Source organism: Mastigoproctus giganteus, chromosome 12 (assembly GCF_048544385.1).
Source record: "Mastigoproctus giganteus isolate SK-2022 chromosome 12, ASM4854438v1, whole genome shotgun sequence".
In the NCBI taxonomy this organism is placed as follows: Eukaryota; Metazoa; Arthropoda; class Arachnida; order Uropygi; family Thelyphonidae; genus Mastigoproctus; species Mastigoproctus giganteus.
This window is the reverse complement of record NC_143586.1, coordinates 143,399,417-143,418,517: the sequence shown is the minus strand read 5'-3', so window position 1 is coordinate 143,418,517 and position 19,101 is coordinate 143,399,417. Positions and strand designations below refer to the sequence as shown.

Here is a 19,101-nt window from a genome sequence, read left to right as displayed (position 1 = left end):
CTTCCTATTCATCTTTCAGATTAGATTGCAACATAACTCAATACTAATACTAAATCTTGTGTCACCCATCCACTTGGCCTCAAGGGCTCTCCATCAGGCCCGATTTTCAATCCTCCCTGACCCCTAGACTTCAGCTGCACAACCAAATATGCCAAGGTCACATTCAGGGTCCAGGCAATTGTACTAACTGACTCAGTACCAAAATCGTATATTGAAGCCAATACACAACAGTTCCTGTTAGGATATCTCAAAGAGTCATCTCCAGAATAGATAGAAATAGACCACAGAGGTAGAAGGTACTAAGGAAAATCCCCAAACATAATAACCTGTCTATAATCTATCAGAATGCCCATAGCATCCTTAATAAGCTTGACACTGTAAAAGAGCTTTTACTGTCTGATGTGCTTTGCATAAGAGAAACCTGGCTTGACTGAAATGAAGAGGATTTTCCATATGCAGTGGTGGCTGGCTATAACACGATTCTTTGCTCCCAACAGGTAAAAAGGGGAGGTGGAGTGGGACTCTTCTATAAAATACCACACGTGCTTGTTACTAAGAATTACAAAAGCCATTCATGCCAATTTAGACCTGCTCGCATTGTTGTTGCAGTTATATACCCCACCCCCAGGCTGAAACCATTGTTGAGATAACTAATTGACTCATTCATGGGCTTCGTCATGGGACAAGGCATGTTATCTGTGGAGATTTCAACTTTTCCCTTCAACTTGTGCATCTTAAGGCCAGAATGCTAAATAACCTTCGCCCATTAGGAATCCATCTAATTAATAATCTCCTGACCAGGGTTGACATCCATTTTGATCTTGTGCTTTCATCAAGCAACTGTGAACTTGATTCAACAGCAGAAACAGCCTTTCAATCTGATCATATGCCAATTTTAATTAACTTATATTTTCAAACTCCAACTATAGCGTCTCTACTCGGGTCCACATTCGGGTAATAACGAGCCCGAACCTAATAAACATTAGTAAATGTCTAGAAGCATCCACTGCAATTCCTTGGAATCCACTTGAGAAATGTGATAATCAACTTGCTGGCTTGTCACAATTTCTAATTATGCAGCCTCAAAGAAAATAAGGATCTCTGAATGCACGAGAGGATGGTGGACCTCAAAGCTGAGCAACAGCTTTACGTGTGAACAAGAACTCTGCAAACAATGGAAAATGACAGGACTAATCCCAGTCCAAATTGCATACACCAAAGGACGAACAAGCTTCAATCGCCTCAAGTCTCAAGCCATATAACGTCACGTTGAAATCACATCACATTTCGTAAGGGTGGCACATCATACTCACAGAAATACTGTGAACTCCCCTCACAGTTTGATGCTGAAGTCTGGATGGAATTTATTGCACGATTTCAGCAAAGTCACCATGAGTCCAGTGATATTCCCAGTTTTGATGAATGATATGCCCAGAGATGCACTTGCAACCACTGTAATAATAAGACATGACCTTTTATATGCGATTATTCAGTTGCCTGCAACTGGTACTGTGGGGGATCAACAAAGTACCACAGTTTATCATCAAATGTTTGAGCCCATATCTAATTGATCCTCTCTCTTAATAATTTTTAATACCATTTTAAAAGGAGAATTTTTCCCTCCAACATGGAATATGCATTCTGTTAGGCCACTCCCAAAAGTTTCCCAGCCAACTGAAGCCAAGACCCATCTCTCACTCGTCACGTTTACTGAAGTTGCTTGAGAAAACAGTACTGAAAACACTTATCACACACACATTCTTCCTCACATGCCTCAGCAAATTCATTATGCTTTGCACAATAGATCAACAGTTAAAGGTAAGGTGAGCAGCAGCCATTATCAATCCACTGCAGAATGGAAGCCTCCCCAACAATTCATGTTGTGGGAAATGGACCATAACACTGTTCAAAAAAAAAATTCTTTGAATTTGTTTCCTTTCTTAAAATAAACAAACTTTACTAATTTTGGGTTGAGAAAAACGAATATGACTTCAGAAATTTTTTATTAGCTTTAGTTTTTGAGATACGGTACTTTCGCTATTGTCTAAGAATATAGTAATTTCAATAGTAGTCGGGGTGAAAAGTAATATTAAAACAATCTCATATTTACATTTTCCTGATACAACATAAATCACAGTTGTTTTTAATTAAAATGTAAAAAAACAAGAACACAAGGAAACTGCACAGGAACCGAAAGTACTTTCTCAAAATGTGGCCTATTCACGACAGCACCTTCTTTTCGCTTGTCACTTGTATTCCACTTCCGGGGCATCTCTTGTTACTGCCCAACAGTAGTCAGCAAGCATAGAAGCATTTTACCTACACTGGTATCTTCTTTCCATTGCTGAAATGTCTTATGGAATCGCTCACCGTGCTCGTCGCTCACTGCAGCACGGTTATCAGGGAAGAAGTCCAGATGAGAGTTAAGAAAGTGGATTTTCAGTGATATGTTGCAGCCTAATTGAGGATACTTTTCTAGAAGGTTGTTCACAGTTTCAACATAGTTTCCAGCTCTCCGGTTTCCCAGGAAGACATGCAAAACATTTTTAAAGGCTTCCCAAGCTGCATTCTCATTACCCTGGAACACTCACTCAAAGTTTTCATTTTTAAAAGTTCACGAATTTGTGGACCAAGAAAGATTCCTTCCTTAGAATCACTCAACAGTAGAAATTGTCCTCTCAGGTAATTGAAAGCTTCTCCATCCTGGTTCATCTCCTTAACAAAGTTCTTCACGAGTCCCAATTTGATGTGTAAAGGGGGCAGAAGAATTTTGCTTTGATCAATCAGAGGATTGTGCTGGACATTTTTTCCCTTAGAGGCCAGACTTTTCTCTTGTAGTGTGAGGACCTATCCCGACTGTCCCACTCACACAGGAAACAGCAGTACTTTGTGTATCCCAACTGCATGCCTAGCAGTATTGCAGTCACCTTCAGGTCTCCACAGATCTGCCAATGGTGGTCTTTGTACTTCATTGCTTCCAGAATTAATTTCATATTCTCATATGTCTCCTTCGTGTGGACAGCATGGCCTAGAGGAATTGAAGGAAGTGGAGCAAAACAGCTTTTAAACTTAGCTTTGACGAGTCTATGAATAGCCTCCAGTCCTGTGGGTTGTGCTCCACATTCAAAAACTGTCATCAAACCATTGACATCCCAGCAGGCAACAAGGCTGTTTTCACTTTTAAAATATAGAGTCCATGTACAGGAGCAGGCATTCTGCCTGCTCCTGTACATGGACACCTTGACATTTGGTTGCAGAAGATTCCACTGTTGGAGTCTTGATCCCAGAAGCTCTGCTTTATCTTTCGATAGATCTAGGTCTTGAATTAGATCACTTAGTTCACCTTGAGTGGTTCCGAGTGAGAACCACCTCAGGTTCTGGCACAAAATCAAGATCCTGTGATGTTGAAGGCCCAGGTTGACCATCGTTCCTCACACTGTCCCTATCTTCATCAGACTCCAAAATGTACTCTTCTGGATGGTGAGGTACAAGCAGACCATCCCCATGTGCCACTGGTCGGATAGCTGACGGGATGTTGGGGTATTCCACAGTCCACTTCCTTTATTTTTTGACATGCCATGCTGAAGAGGAGACACCATGCAGAAATAAGTCATTTACATGATTTGAAGGCTCCCCCAAATCATTTGGATGGCAAAAGGCATTGAATGTTATTCAACCATCCACGGAGATTTACAGCACATGTGTTGCAGCAAATATGAGGTGCCCAGGATTTGTCTTCATCCCCTACCTACAGCCAAAATAATGGCCGTAGGCTGTCTTCACAAGTGGAGTCAATTGGCATTTCTGAGTGGAAAATGTCACATCACCTCACATTTACATAGCATCCTGGCTTTTTACATAATTTTTGTCCATAAACCTGAAAAAAAAAAAAATGAACATCACTCATAACATCACTTGCAAGGTAAATGATACACAGAAATGGGGGGAAAAAAATATATATACAGTCCATTCTGGTTATTTGGGACACATCCAGACTAGTGCATTTTGGACCGATTAAGCGGCTGCCCCAATTATCAGAAGTTTCATGTAAATAGTTAAAAATACAATGTACCCCCCCCCCCTTTAGAATTGGTTCACTGTACAATCAAACCACGTTACGATGGAGTCACCATAGTAAAGTACCATTCACTATACAATGTGCAGTAAGCGGCAGTCATTGTGATCACGTTTGTGAATTGAATTTTAATTCTATTAAACAGCGATTCTAATTAGCAAAAATAGGAGGAATATTATCCACAGGCTATATTAAGCACAAATTTACCCTTTATTACCTTACCAATTAAAAAATTAAATGATACTTGAAAATTGGAAGATTATACATGATAATCGGAATAATTAATACGTACTGTAATATGTACATATGAACTAGTTGACATTTCTGTTCACTGACATGCCATATTGGTTCCTGAATGTTCTTCACGAGTCCCAATTTGATGTGTAAAGGGGGCAGAAGAATTTTGCTTTGATCAATCAGAGGATTGTGCTGGACATTTTTTCCCTGGGGCACAGATTTTCCCTTAGAGGCCAGACTTTTCTCTTGTAGTGTGAGGACCTATCCCGACTGTCCCACTCACACAGGAAACAGCAGTACTTTGTGTATCCTAACTGCATGCCTAGCAGTATTGCAGTCACCTTCAGGTCTCCACAGATCTATTCTCTAGACTCCAAAATTCGCTAGTATTCACCAGTATTCCTCTAAATCATAAGAGGGGCTATATCATGGAACCGAGATCTAACTAAGAGTTTTAAATGTTATATTTGTTTTTCTCATGCTGAAATTAAGAAGAATTGGCTATTTTCAAGCCAGAAACCTTTTTGGTGTTGACCAGTGATAATCTGTCATGCTGGTCTAGTGTGGATTGGCAGATAGACCGTATTTAGCAGTCAGGGGCTTGGACCCCGGTCTACTCAAAGAGTGTGTGCTATTGCACTCGTGCTCCTGACCACTCAGGCATCTGCTTATGACTCCAATGCCATCCTTGGATTGTTTGAGGAGAAAGAAGAAATTGCAATCGTATATATAGATCTACAAGCTGTGTTCAATAGTGCCAACATCCCAGCCTTGCTTAAGCTTCTTCAAAATTATTATCACATCACACTCCAAGTATTGAAGTCTCTGACATCCCTTCTTCAGAGTAGAACCATCCAAAGTCTATAGGAAAGCAAACATATACTAGACAAATACAAGCAGGCATTCCACAAGGGGAAGTCCTTTCTAGCATTCTTTTTACAGAGCTATCATTAACCTGCTAATACACAATAGAATAGATATGGATATCACATGCAGATGATTTAAAGCTTTTAACAAAAATAAATTTGATTGATGAAGCAAAAGACGCTACAGTAATCATCAAAAAGACTATCAGAAATACAGCAGTATCTCACAAGATTTGACCTGGAAGTTAACCCTGAAAAATCATAGTATTCTCACATAAATCCACACCAATCATAATTCAGCCTGTGATTGACAGAGTCCTGATCCTCTGTGTTGAAAAGCAGAGAGAGTGGTCTGAGCGTGATCTTTGACTGAAGATAAAGATTCCATCATAATATAGAAGAACTCTGTGCCAAATGCAACAGGAAACGGTGGGTTGCCAAGCAGCAGTTGCTACATATTCGAACACAAATCTGATAAAAATGTATATCAGGATTTTTTAAGGTGTACTACATGGAGTAGAGTTGTGAGGCTCGGCTGCACAATCAAACCATTAAACATCACAGAATACTGGCTCCTGAAGTGGGTGACCTGGATGTGTCCTCTCCCACTCCAGCAGCATACAACACCAATGGCCAAAGCACTGAATTTAACCAGCCTTAATGCACGAAAGAAGACTCATCTTCAAAATAAAATTAATCGCTGGAATTAATCAGTTTAAAAATGGACAGGAAACACTGGAAGATGAACCTCACAGTGGGTGCCTTTTGACATGACTAAACAATGAAAATGTCACGAACTTGAAGGAACTCATGAGAAATGATAGGTGAATGACTGTTATTGAGATTGCTCATGAAGTTGGACTGTCTGTAGGCTCAATACACACAATCCTGATGCAAGATTTAAGGATGTGTTGCATTTGTGCAAAGTTTGCTACACACTTGCTGTCAGACAATCAGTTGAACTGCAAGTGCTTCTGAGGTGCTTTGTTCAAACAAAGCACCTGTGTACCATCACAGGTGCTTTGTTCAAAAGCTCTGCAGAATCTGAGCTGCCTAAGAAAAGTGGTCACTTGGGATGAGAGCTGGATTTTTGCCTACAGCCCCAACACCAATGTGGAATCATCCAAATGGCACACAAAAATCTTGCCACGGCCAAAGAAGTCTTGTGCAACAAAATCCAACGTCAAAGTCATGCTGATTTATTTTTCCCAACGATGAGTGCAGTGCTGCACCATGAATTTGTGACCGAGGAAGAAGTACTACTGTTGCTTACTGTGTTGAGGTTTTGACAGATTTGCATGAGAATGTGAGGTGAAGACAATCTCAGAAATGGAAGGATGGCTGGATCCTGCACCATGACAGTGTGCTCAGTCACATGGCATTGGCAATTTAGCAGTTCTTAGCTGCAAAAAAATCAGTCATGACGCATCCTCCCTACTTCCTCAACCTTGCACCATCTGACTTCTGCCTGTTCCCTAAACGAAAATGGGGCTTGGGGGTCATTGTTTCGCTAAAGTGAATGACATCAAAGAAAACACCAAAGGGGCCATGTGCTAAAAAAAACATGATTTTAAAGAATGTTTCAAAGCCTGGGAAGACAAAGTGATTAGGTTAATAAGTCCAACTGTTCACTCAATAAACTTTTATAGTAAAATTCAGGTAACTTTTTGAATGTACCTTATATAATGGTTTAATGATATTTAGTGAAACACTGAAAGAAATGTGTTTCCACAGTAAATTATTATCTAGTAAATGGTGTTTTCACAAACACCATTTGCTGGATAATAATGACGGCTTTCATTAAATGAAATTACAAAAACACTGTTTCTGTGGCTTTTGAGAATAGTGTGGCTTTTATAGGTGAGTCCAAATTGTTTTATGTTTTGCATACTCAGTAGATGGTTAATTAAAACATGCTAATTTTCAAATGTATGATGATGTTTTAGTTAAGAAATTGGCCTAATAAATCATTCTTTATCTGCCTGAATCTCTCAAATAGTATGGGATTATATCTTTTATATATATGTATAATGATCATATTAGTGAGTAATAATAATTTTAAGATATATATTCTTAATATTCCTTTTGATGTCAGTTGAATGTTTATTTTCATTTTAATTAAGCTGCCAAAGTTTCTTTATACTTATAGTGCAACTTGAGATCAAGAGATGACCTTGACATGGAACGATGCCTCAGAACTGCAAATACCCCAGACATTGTACGCAGTACTATAAAAAAGTCTGAAGTATTTGATGCAAAAATTATAGATAGAGAGGTAAATATGGTTTCAAATTAATAACTAAATTCTAAGTTATTCTGCTTTACTTAATTGCTTATTATGGTTATAAATGAAATATAAAAAATGTTTAGAATACACACATGATTTCTGTATAAATATTTCATCATTACATGTATTTTAAAATGCTTTTTGTGATCATTTATTTCTACTTTGTTTACATGGTATTGGAATGGGTTATTTGTTGCTTTTTTTTCTGCCATTGATATGGATGAAGTACGACTACATTGTTGTTACCATTATAATAAAACGTCGTAACAAGCAATGCACGCTCTTGCATATTCATTATGGCTTTTACCATGTCTAATTCTTTTGTGTTTGCTTTTATGCCATCCATGTGATCATATCACTGGTTGTAGTCACATTAAAAAAAACAGTCAGATACAGCTTCTTTTAATAAACACTAGTAATGCCATTATATTTTATAATGGAATTGTAGAGGATTTCGTAGCAACATTAATCATATTCAATACTTAATTAACCGCTACTCTCCAGTTGGTTTCTGTCTACAGGAAACTTATCTAACTTCTGAAATTTCTACCACCATAGAGAACTATTTTATCTATCGACAAGATCACAATACTTCAAATGCTGCCTGTGGGAATGTGGCCATCTCAAAACTCTGATCAAACAAATTGTTCCGCAAACTGAAATTGAAGCTGTTGCTGTACGTTTGATAAGCCAAATTGCATTAACACTAGTTTCAATTTCTCTCCTGCCAAGTTATACTTTCTCTTACAAATATCTTGAAGAACTTTTAAATACAACTTCCTTCCCCTGTTTGTCTCTTGGGGGATTTCAATGGCCACCACCACCACCCCTTATGAGGATCGACTAAATTAGATAGACATGCTGACTGATTGAAACCCTTCTGGATAAGCAAACCCTTACCATTCTCAATACTGGTGTATCCACTGACATACAATTACCAGCTGTACAAACTTCTGCAGTCAGTCTCTCGATATGCTCCCTGATTCTGTTTCCAATTATGGAATGGTCCGTTATGCATGATCCCAAGCGCAGTAACCATTTTCCGATTGTTTTTGATTTGCTCACTACACAACCACCATTAGCTCAACCCTGCAGGAAATGGAAATTCTCTCAAGCCAACTGGGTTAAATTTCAGTCAGTTGCCCCCTTGGACGAGAAATTTATATGAATACAGCTGATAGATGAAGCCACAGATTATATCATATTACACCTATTATCTGCTGCTAAATGCTCAATTCCATTGTCGACCCCCCCCCCCCCCCGGTTTCCGATTCATAGACATTCAAAGACAAGCCAAGAAGAATTTCTGAATTCGGTCTGTATGTACTATAAAGAGAAACACTAACTCCAGGGTAATATAGAAGAAAATTAGGCAGATTTCTAGCAAATTTCCAACCAAACCTTCCCCATTTCTTTTGTGGAATGAACAAGAATTCTCTGCTCCTGAAGACAGCTAATGCCTTGGGCAAAACCAAGTTTCAACAGCATCAAATTACTCTCAGAAATTGTGAAAAAATAATTCACAATATGAGATACACCTAAAATGATGCCGTTGCCAGCTATTTTTGAGTTTGCAACATAGTAATATGATGCTCTTGCACTAACTTGTATGTCAGTTAAACTTTCACGCAGCCTGAGGCTTAAGCCCTAAAATGCGTTTAGTCTCAGGATTTGCAGAAAATTAAGGCCACGACAGAACAGTGATCCATCAACTTTCAAACCTCTGTATTCTTTCCATATAACCAGCCTCTTCAATATTCTGAACTATTACACACCATTAAAACAACACAAAACAGTGCCACTGGGCCAGATGGAACATACACTGTGCTACATTTTATTAGTTACACCTACCTAGTAGTGTGTTGAGCCTCCTTTAGCCTTCAAAACAGTCTGAATTCATCTAGGCATGGATTGAACAAGATGCTGAAAACGTGGAACGGAGTACCATGCAGACATGAGTGTGTCATGCAGTTCCTTGAGATTCGATGGAGGTGTAGGCCTACAGCGAACAGCCTTTTCCAGCTCATCCCAAAAATGTTCAATAGGACTGAGATCCAGGGACTTAGCGGGTCACTCCAGCAGAGAAAAGTCATTGTCATGTTCCTGGAACCATTCCATAGTGATTCGGGCTTTGTGCACTGGTGCATTATCCTTCTGGAAGTAACCATCTGACTGAGGGTAAACTGTCAACATGAATGGATGCACTTGGTCAGCAATGATGTTTAGGTACGATGTGGCGTTCAGACTTGAATCTATGGGTGTCAAAGGCCCCAACATGTGCCAAGGAAACATTCCCCACACCATAACACTGCCCCCACCACCTTGCACAGTAGTTGTCAGACATGACGAGTCCATGGATTCATGTTGTTTTAGCCAAATTCTGAGCCTTCCATCAACATGATGCACCAGGAACTTCTACTCATCAGACCAAGCAACTGTTTTCCAATCCTCGATAGTTCAGTGCTGATGTTGCTGTGCCCACAGGAGGCATGCTCTCTTGTTCTTCATTGATAACAAAAGTACGCGATGTGGCCATTTGCTATTGTAGCCCATTCGCGACAAAGTGTGACTAGTGGTCCATTGTGATTTGTTCTGCGCACCAAGGTTGTATTCTGACGTGATATGCGACATTGTGGCCTGTCTGTTTGCTTGCACAATTCTAGCCATCCTCCTCTGACCTCTCTCATCAACAAGTGATTTTCTTCCACAGGAGTGCCGTTGAGAGGATGTTTTTTGTTTGTTGCACCATTCTCGATACACCCTTGAAACTGTGGTGCATGAAAAGTTCAGGAGAACTGCTGTTTCAAGGGCTTTGTCCAGCATGTCTTGCACCTACTACCATGCCACGTTCAAAGTCCGTTAGATCACTCCTTTCCCCCATTCTTGTTACGGTTTGTACCCTTAACTGGTACTAGAAGGGTTGTTCTGTTGCATTTATATCCACAACTGCGGACATGTGGCTTGCAACGTTGTGGGACAAACCGTTTGTGTGCACAGCAGGGGTTTACCTAATAAAGTGGCAGCACAGTGTATATATCATGATGTAATACCCTGATGACAAAAATTTACAAATACTGCTGGTCTTTTATGACCGAATATTTCTCTAAAACATTTATCCCACCTCTTTGCACTATGCCACAGTTCTGGCCTTTTTGATACCTCCTACCAGTTCTTATAGTTACAGACCAACCTCCCTCTCCAGTTGCCTTGGTAAATTACTTGAAAAATGATACATAATCGACTTGTTTGGATCATCGAAATGGAATATCTAATGAGAAATAATCAGCATGGCTTTCACCAGAACCGGTTCTCCTTAGATCTCATGATCAAGGCTGAGTCTGCAATTTGCATTGCCTTTGTAAAAAATTAACATCTTGTAATAGTTGGTTTCCATAGATAAAGAGAAGGCATTTGATATTAACTGGCATCATGGCATTCTCAGTGTTCTTCATGCTCTTGGTCTATGAGGCAACCTGCCTATATTCATTAGGAATTTCCTCAAGCATCATTCATTCCAAGTTCAATATCAAAACTCGCTTTCTATAAAATTCTTACAGGAAGAAGGGGTACCACAGGGGTCTGTACTGAGTACAATCCTTTTTGCCCTTAAAATTGATTCCATCACAAAAGAACTTCCAAATATAGTTGAGACCAACCTTTAGTCTATATATTAAAGCTCGTGATCCTCCCCTCTTTACCTCTGCAGGAAAACACTACTGTATGCAGCCAAAATACAAGGTTGCTGTCTGCATCCTATTGAGCCATCCTCTTAATCCACCACTGCAAAAATCTTTATAGAAATAAATCTAGTAAAATAAGACCAGCAGGCATATGCTTTCTTGAACTAACACAGAGTTTAAATGTTCCTATTTTCAACAGACAAAAATTAATTAATTACTTTCAACCACCTTGGACTCCCCCTCCTCAACTAAACTGTGATACTTATCTTCATACATGGGGAAAGAATCACCTACCAACACTGAATGTGAAATAACTCCATGCAAGTCATATTCAGAAATATGCTGATTTTTTGCTAATATATACTGATGGCTCCAAATCACATTCAGCCATTGGAGCAGCAGCAGTATTTCCCTCTACTATCATTTCAGCAGCCCTTCCACCCAAGTATAGCAGCTTCTCTGCAGAACTTCATGCAATAAAATTAACTTTGGAAAACTTGACTCTTTATCCATTTTTAAAATACATAGTATACACAGACTCTCTCAGCTCAATTTCAGCAATGCAAAACTTTTCCTATAAGGTTCACCGTGTGCTAGATTAAATCAGAAGTCTCCTCTTACAAATTGAAGAACGTCATCAATCAGTGACCTATTGCTGGAGCCCAGTTCATTTGGGGGGACAAAGGGGAATGAACTCACTGACAAAACTGCTAAAAATCCATCAACGTTTGATTTAACCTCCGTCTCAGTTCCCGCCTCTGACTATAATAACATCGTACAAACAGCATGTCTCACACAGTGGAAATAGTTATGGCAGACCCAAACCAATAATAAAATTTATCAGTTGAAACAGGGCCCAAAGCTTTGGTAATCTAGCACCAAAACAGTGCGAAGAGAAGTGGTACTGCACAGGCACGAATTGGTCATACATATGACTCACCTCCATCTACTGACAGGAGAAGATCCTCCTCAGTATCCAAACTGTTCAGCTCATTTAACAGTCAAAATATTCTGATTGATTGCCCTCACTATCAACAGGGAATGTTACTGGAGGCTGCCCTCAGGGATCCATTCATGGTCCTTGATGAGTGGTGGCTTTCTATTGAACACAACACAGTGCTTAAAATCACCTATGCTGACGATTTAGTTATTCTAGTTTTAGAACTAGAACACATATCAAATGAAGTCTTATTGGGCCTTTTTACCTTGTGCCAGCTACAAAAATTGGAAATTTCCACTTCAAAAACAAAACAGATGCTTTTAAAGGGAAATTTAAATGTTAACCGGCCTCCTAACATTAAACTAAGTAACGTATTAATTAAATTGGAATGTAACTTTAAGTACTTGGGTGTAATGTTAGATAACAGGTTAAATTTTGTTTCGCATTCCAAGGTATATCCTACATAAAAGTTGTGGCGCCTCCGTAGCCAGGTGGGCAGACGCAGCAGTGCGTAGCACATGCTTCTTGATTAGACCGGGGTTCGATCCCATGACCACCAAATACGGAGGATGCGGAAAGGTCAGGAAATGACCACCGCATATCCCCTGAGCAATATGGCCTTAGTTGCTAATTCTCCTAAAAAAAAAAAAAAAAAAAAAAAAAAAAAAACCATAAAAGTTGTAACTGGAAAGAACGTTAGAATTAGTAAATCTGTTTGAGGCATTAAATCGAACACTCTGAAATTATACTACAAATACATATTTCTCCCCATCTTCTGCTATGCTGCAGTTGATGGGGATATAAAATTAATCATTCTTCAGTTAAAAAGTATCTCTTGCAAGTGCAGATATTCTTTCTTTTGGCCACCTTTACATGACAGTGGCCACCATTGCTTTACAGGTTGTTTGTGGTAGAATCCTATACACTTTGATGTAATAGCACATTATTTACTTGACTTTCAATGCAAAAACATACCAGCTAGTATAGACAATTATGTTATTGACCTAAATGTATCTGAAAAACTAGATATGTCTCATATTAAAAATGAATGTTTACATGCTTGACAGACAGAATGGTCTGCTGCCCCTTTGGGGAATAGTGATTTATAAATATTTTCCCCATGTATTTGAAAGTAGTAAACAAACTAATTGGTTCTGATCTGGGTTCAATACCTTATTCTTACTGACAGGACATGGGAGTGTTAATCATAAATTACATGCTTTGGGTGTAGCAGCTTCTCCTTTGTGCCTGTGTGGCCTTGATGAAACTATGGAACATATGCTTTTCGAGTGTAATTTTTATGTCGACTTGAGGAATCAAATGTAGATTATTACTGAAGTATATAGCCCTGAGAGTATGGATCAATTAGTGACAAATAAAGAGAACTTTTTTGCCCTAGCTCATTATACTTACCAACTATTTAAAAGGAGAAAACATATTCTGAGTAATAATATTTAGTGTAATAGTAGTAAGATATATAGTTTAATAGCTAAATTCTTCTATATGGAAGAAGTTTATTGGCACCATGGATTTGCTGAGTTTGATTTTAGAACTGTTGTAACTTTTAATGGTAATTATTGTAATTTAGTTGATAATTAAATGAAATTGCAAGGAGGTAGTTTCGTTCCTGGCCGTGCGCTATTTGCTCATAACTGGTGTGCATGTTAGCATTAGTTGAGGCATATGATGCAAAGGAAGCATGCTTATACTGCATCAGCTAAAAAAAAAAAAAAAAAAACCTTCCCACTTCACCCATCCAGTCACTCCAAATGTTTGTTTAGTTCAGCCTTAAATTTATTTAAGCTGTCAACTTCCACAACAACAGATGAAAGTCTGTCCCAGCAATCAGCTACCTGCTGGCTAAAGGCAAACTTCTGCACATCTATTCTACAATTGTCTTTCCTCAACTCGAATCTATGCTCCCTCATGTTCTTAATCTGAGCAAGCGGAAGTATTCCATCAGCATTGCGCATGCTCAAAACATTCAAGGCCTTGTACACCTCAATCAGATCACCTCCTGAGTGCCTAGTCTCCAAATGTTGCAACTTGCAGAACTTAAGCCTTTCTTCTTAAGCGCACCCCTCTGTTCCTCTCGCCAACCTTGTTGCCCTTCTCTGTACTCGTTTCCAGCAACTCTACATCCTTCCTAAAATGAGGCCTCCAGATATATGTACATAACACTGTCAATTGTTATCTGTTTAAGTCTAGTCAGTTGTCTCCTATAAATTGGGTGACAGTTTTATCTTCAAGATCAGATTATATACTTATAAGATCCACTGTTGTGTCTTATGTGTTCATTTGTGCTTGTTTCACATTGCCATAGGTTGCTTAGTGTCTGCTACATTGACTTAAAAACAGCCAGATGTTTAAGTCATTGTTAGTTTGTCTCTCAAGGACTGTGTTTAAGTGATATTGTTCCATCAGCTTCTAATGTATGTGTTAATTAATGGACTGTGATTAATTGGACTTTATTCCCATTGCAGAGTTTTCAGCATGTGACTTCCTAACTTTGTTTGATTTGGAGTTTTGGTTTGGGACTTATATTGAACAGTCCTCTCATTTTTGACCTATCATTTTTTTTGATGTTAATAGAAAGTGACTGTATGTTATGTAAAATAAGAACTGATTGATACTGAGTGTAGTTGTACTACTGATTGGTGAAAAATTTAACTAAGTCCTTTTTAAAGATGTTAAGTCTGCCACTGCATTGCAGTGAGTGCTACTATACCTATTTTAATGTTTTATCAAGACCTTTATAAGACATATCTCTACCACTGCAATTGCAATTTGTGTGATCATACCAGGCGCCTCCGTAGCCAGGTGGGAAGGAGCGGCAGTGCGTAGCACACGCTTCTTGATTAGACCGGGGTTCGAGCCCGTCACCACCAAATACGGATGATGCGGAAAGGTCAGGGAATGACCACCGCATATCCCGGAGCAATATGACCTTAGTTGCTAATGCTCTTAAAAACCAACAACAACATATGTGATCATACCCTGACACCTGTCTGAGGTGTCTTAGTTATTTTAAATACGTGAGGTACATATTTTGTTATAATGGCCAATGACAGTTGTGTTGGTTTCCTCCAATTGTCTCTTCTCATTACTAATTAAATTGTATATACTTTCATATTTGACTATAATCATTATGATAATTTTCCACAAGATTCTTAATTGTTTAGCTAATATTCTAAATACTTTGACATAGAAAAGAATTTTCGGTGTATGTTATTCATGGTTTAACATACTTTTCCATAACATAAGTTTCATTATGAATGCTAGGATTAGATAAGGTTTGTTTAACCGGGTTTGTTATTCTTCTTCTTTTCTGTTACCCTTTCTAAGCATCTAATTTTCATTTTCGGGGAAGTCTTCATTTTTCTCAACTTTCTATCCTCTTTTTCTCTTCCCTCCTTCTCTCCCCTACTTCTGCCACTTATTCCTGTTTCAGTTCTCAGAAGTACCCTCAGGGTTTTCAGGTAATCCCTGAAAGCTCCAATAAAACTCTGGTGTACAGTCCCTGACACAACTCCATGTGGCTAAGGATGCGGTCAGGGGCAAGGGAACAGGTGCATCCCTTTATATCTCAGTAACACCACGACACTGATATCCCAACAATATCTGCATTTCTTGTCTTCACCTGCACAAATTCATCAAATTCATATATTATGCTTCTATTATTGGTGTATATGCAAGTATACATGTACCTGTTCTTACCCTTACCAATTCTAACGAGCAGCAATCTCAAAAGTAAGGCTGCTGCTCGTTCCAGTAGAAGCAGTGCAAGAATCACTTTCACCTGTGCCTGAGGCTATAGTTAATTTATTATTTTGTATATCTCCCCTCAATCTAGCAGTTTTTGGACCCAGCTAATACTGCCTTGATAGTATCAGCAAATATTCTTGCTCCTATTTTTTTTAAATGTATCCCATCCCTGTAGAAGCATTCTCTCCTTTTAACAAGCACAGACCATGCTGGGAAAAATTCTACTCTATGAACCTTGCACAGTCTCTCCAGGGCCGAATTGACTGATAAGGCTCTCATCATATACTCCCTCTTATCGCGTCTGGACAGAATTATAGATGCATTCAAATTTAATGCTCACTTGGGAATTTTTTTCAACATTACCCTGTACATGTAAGTCTGCAAATCTCCTACTCTTAATGTCATTTATTATTGAAATTCAATTATTTAAAATTTATTATTGAAATAATACAATTTAAAGTAATCAAACCACCACAATTCCAAAGGCTTAAACTATTTATGGCCATGTTTCAGGAACTCTGTTTCTCGTCTTCAGGCCTATAAGGAATAGAGCATTGTTTGAAGAATGATACTACAAATTTTCATTTTGAAATTGCTATTTGATTATATACAATACTGTTGTATTCTAATTTACATGTACAATTTTTGTATAATTGTTGCACTTTTTCTTATAAATTTAATTAACTCATGAATTAATTAATTAATAAAGATAGTTTATGAAAAATCCCTAGAGTTATTGGAGGGACTCACTTGTTAACCTAATCTGGGAGTGGAGTCTCTTTGGTGGAAAGAGTGGACTGACTGTTTATATAGGCTGAAGTTGACTTGTTGTAGCCAGTGGGATGTTGTTGCATGGCAAACCTGGGGGGGGGGGTTGGTACAGGAATATATTATAGAGGTAGATTAAGAATGTTTCTGAGGTTAAGGTGAGAGGAGATGATTGAGAACTGACTTGAGAGTATATCTATGGATATTTCTAAACTTTTTAATCTGTTACAGATTATTAGTTCGCCATATGAAGTATTTAATAATTACTTGTGTTGTGCAACTATTAAATTAAATTAAATTACAATATCCCTATAAACTGCCATAAAGTTGCCAAATTGTTATGATTATTACATAAATTTTTTAATTTGTTGATTAATTGCGTATTAAATTTAAGTTATAGGTTTAAAAATAAAATTTTAAATTAATGTAATTTTAATTTTGACTGGGACTCCCTGGATTTAATTTTCCTTATTAAATCCAGGGAGATCTGTACAGAATAAGTTTTAGTAAGTATCATGGGAGTTAATTCCTTGCTTCTTGTTGATTGTAGAGCTTTTGAAACATTTTTGAAGTAGGTGTCTTTGAAGGTTCTTCTAGAGAACAGTGAATCTGTTGTTAGAACTATGGTGTTGGTGAAATCGAATGTGCTATTGTTTCGGACTTTTTGGTTCTGCCATGTGAGTGTCTTGCTTATGTTCTTGTATTCCTGAGATCATCAAGATCTTGCATAGTTCCTGTTTTCCTATTTTCCCTGATCAGTTGGCCTTCACATTCTTCTCCCTAATGCCTGGTTTTAATTGGTTCAGTTTGCTTTTATTTCACATATAATAATGTCTAGGTGGTGCTGGTTCTCACAAAACAAACTGTAGTGAACATCCAATTTATTGAACCTTTTTTTTTGAACAAGCAAAAAGCATTTTGCAAGTTTTGAAGGCCATCTGACATGACATATGCTGATTGTTTTCAGCTCACTGTTCCCTGTTTAATACTGATAAGAAAGCAGCCTTAACTGAATATATTGGTGGTTGATCTCAGAAAGGAGAGGATCTTTTTTAATTCATCTGTAATGCTATTAAAAACACTGACTCGTATTTATAAAATGTCTTTATTATAATAAAATAAAATATATGCATACTGACTGTATATTAAAATAAAATAAATAAATAGTATATAATGAGAATAAAATACAATAAAATATAAAGTTAAAAGCACTAAAAATCACTAAAAACCATTGAAAACCACAGTAGCTTTCGACAGCAGCGGCCACCTTCATCAGCAATAATGGTTACAGGTTATCCGACAAATTATATAACACATACGTCTCAGCAGGGCCACGACACAAACTATGGCATCTGCGCACGGTCCACTTCTTGTGCATTGGAACCGGGAATTGGATGGGCCACTCTAAATAGTTCGTCTCTCCTTAGGATAAAGGCTTCAAAGAGTGGATGAATGCGACAGCCCTTATCCCTATTAAGACTGTAGCATTCGGACAAACATATTCTTAAATTGTCCAGCCATTTCCGGTTCCAAAAGCTATATACTCTATTCACAAACACGGCTTCTTTAGCTGTAATTTCATGCCCGGTTTCCCAGGCATATTCAGTCACGGCTGATCCTCCTTAATTAGCAGTCTTGAGGACTCTATTGCGTTCCCCCAAGCGATCCTGCAGCCTGCATTTCATTTCCACCACAATCAGGGCACTCAGTTTCATATATAACCCCACTAGTGTCATTACCCGCAGTAGGATCTTTGGTTGCAAAAACTACTCTGTGCAGCCTCCAACCCGGCAGCTGCACACTGCGTATCTTACACAAACTTAAGATATGGGAAATGGGTTCCGAAATGCCCAAATAGTAGGGAATGTGTGTGGTGGCAACAGGCGTAAAAGCATCTCTGTGGCTATTACTCCTACCTCTTAAACCTCTCTCAATAATGTTCTGGGGGGGGGGGGTAACTGCATGTCACTAGGTCCGCCATAACACTTTTAATCTCGTCGGCTCTCTCTTCAGATGAGGAGCAGTGGGAGCCCCACCCTTTCCATTAAGGCCTTAACCACACTGCTTTTGTGGCAGCCAGCCTGAGCAGTTTTAAAGTGTGTATTGGCCCAACACATAGGTTTTCTGTCAACCTTAGTTTTCAAATGTCAGCGTTCTCTGTATACACACATCTAAGAATGGAAGGCCCCCTCCCTGCTCAACCTCCGAAGTATACCAAATATAGGGCGAACCACTATTTAACCAATTGAGGATTTCTGTTTTGTATCCTCTTTGTATTACCATGAACATGTCATCAACATATCTCTTCCATGCTCGTAATGGGGGAGGAATACAGCTCCCCAACATCCTGTCTTCAAACTCTTCCATGGCTAAGTTGCAAGGTCAAAATCCATTTTTCTAATGAAAACAAAAATGGAATTAACTGGATCTTGGAAATATCCTGTAGAGAAAAAGTTTCTTGATAAACAAACATGGATCTTTAT

General features: G+C 38.5%; 1 protein-coding gene across 3 annotated transcripts in view; it reads left to right on the top strand.

The window, feature by feature from the left end:
* The window catches only part of kmr (pleckstrin homology domain-containing family A member kramer), a 666,551-nt gene that overhangs the window by 558,619 nt on the left and 88,831 nt on the right, over positions 1 to 19,101 (top strand). For all 3 annotated transcript variants that reach the window (XM_090386565.1, XM_090386564.1, XM_090386566.1), the window contains exon 24: positions 7,328 to 7,453. In XM_090386565.1, the coding sequence (XP_090242691.1) occupies positions 7,328 to 7,453 (126 nt within the window). The remainder of the gene's footprint in view (positions 1 to 7,327; positions 7,454 to 19,101) is intronic.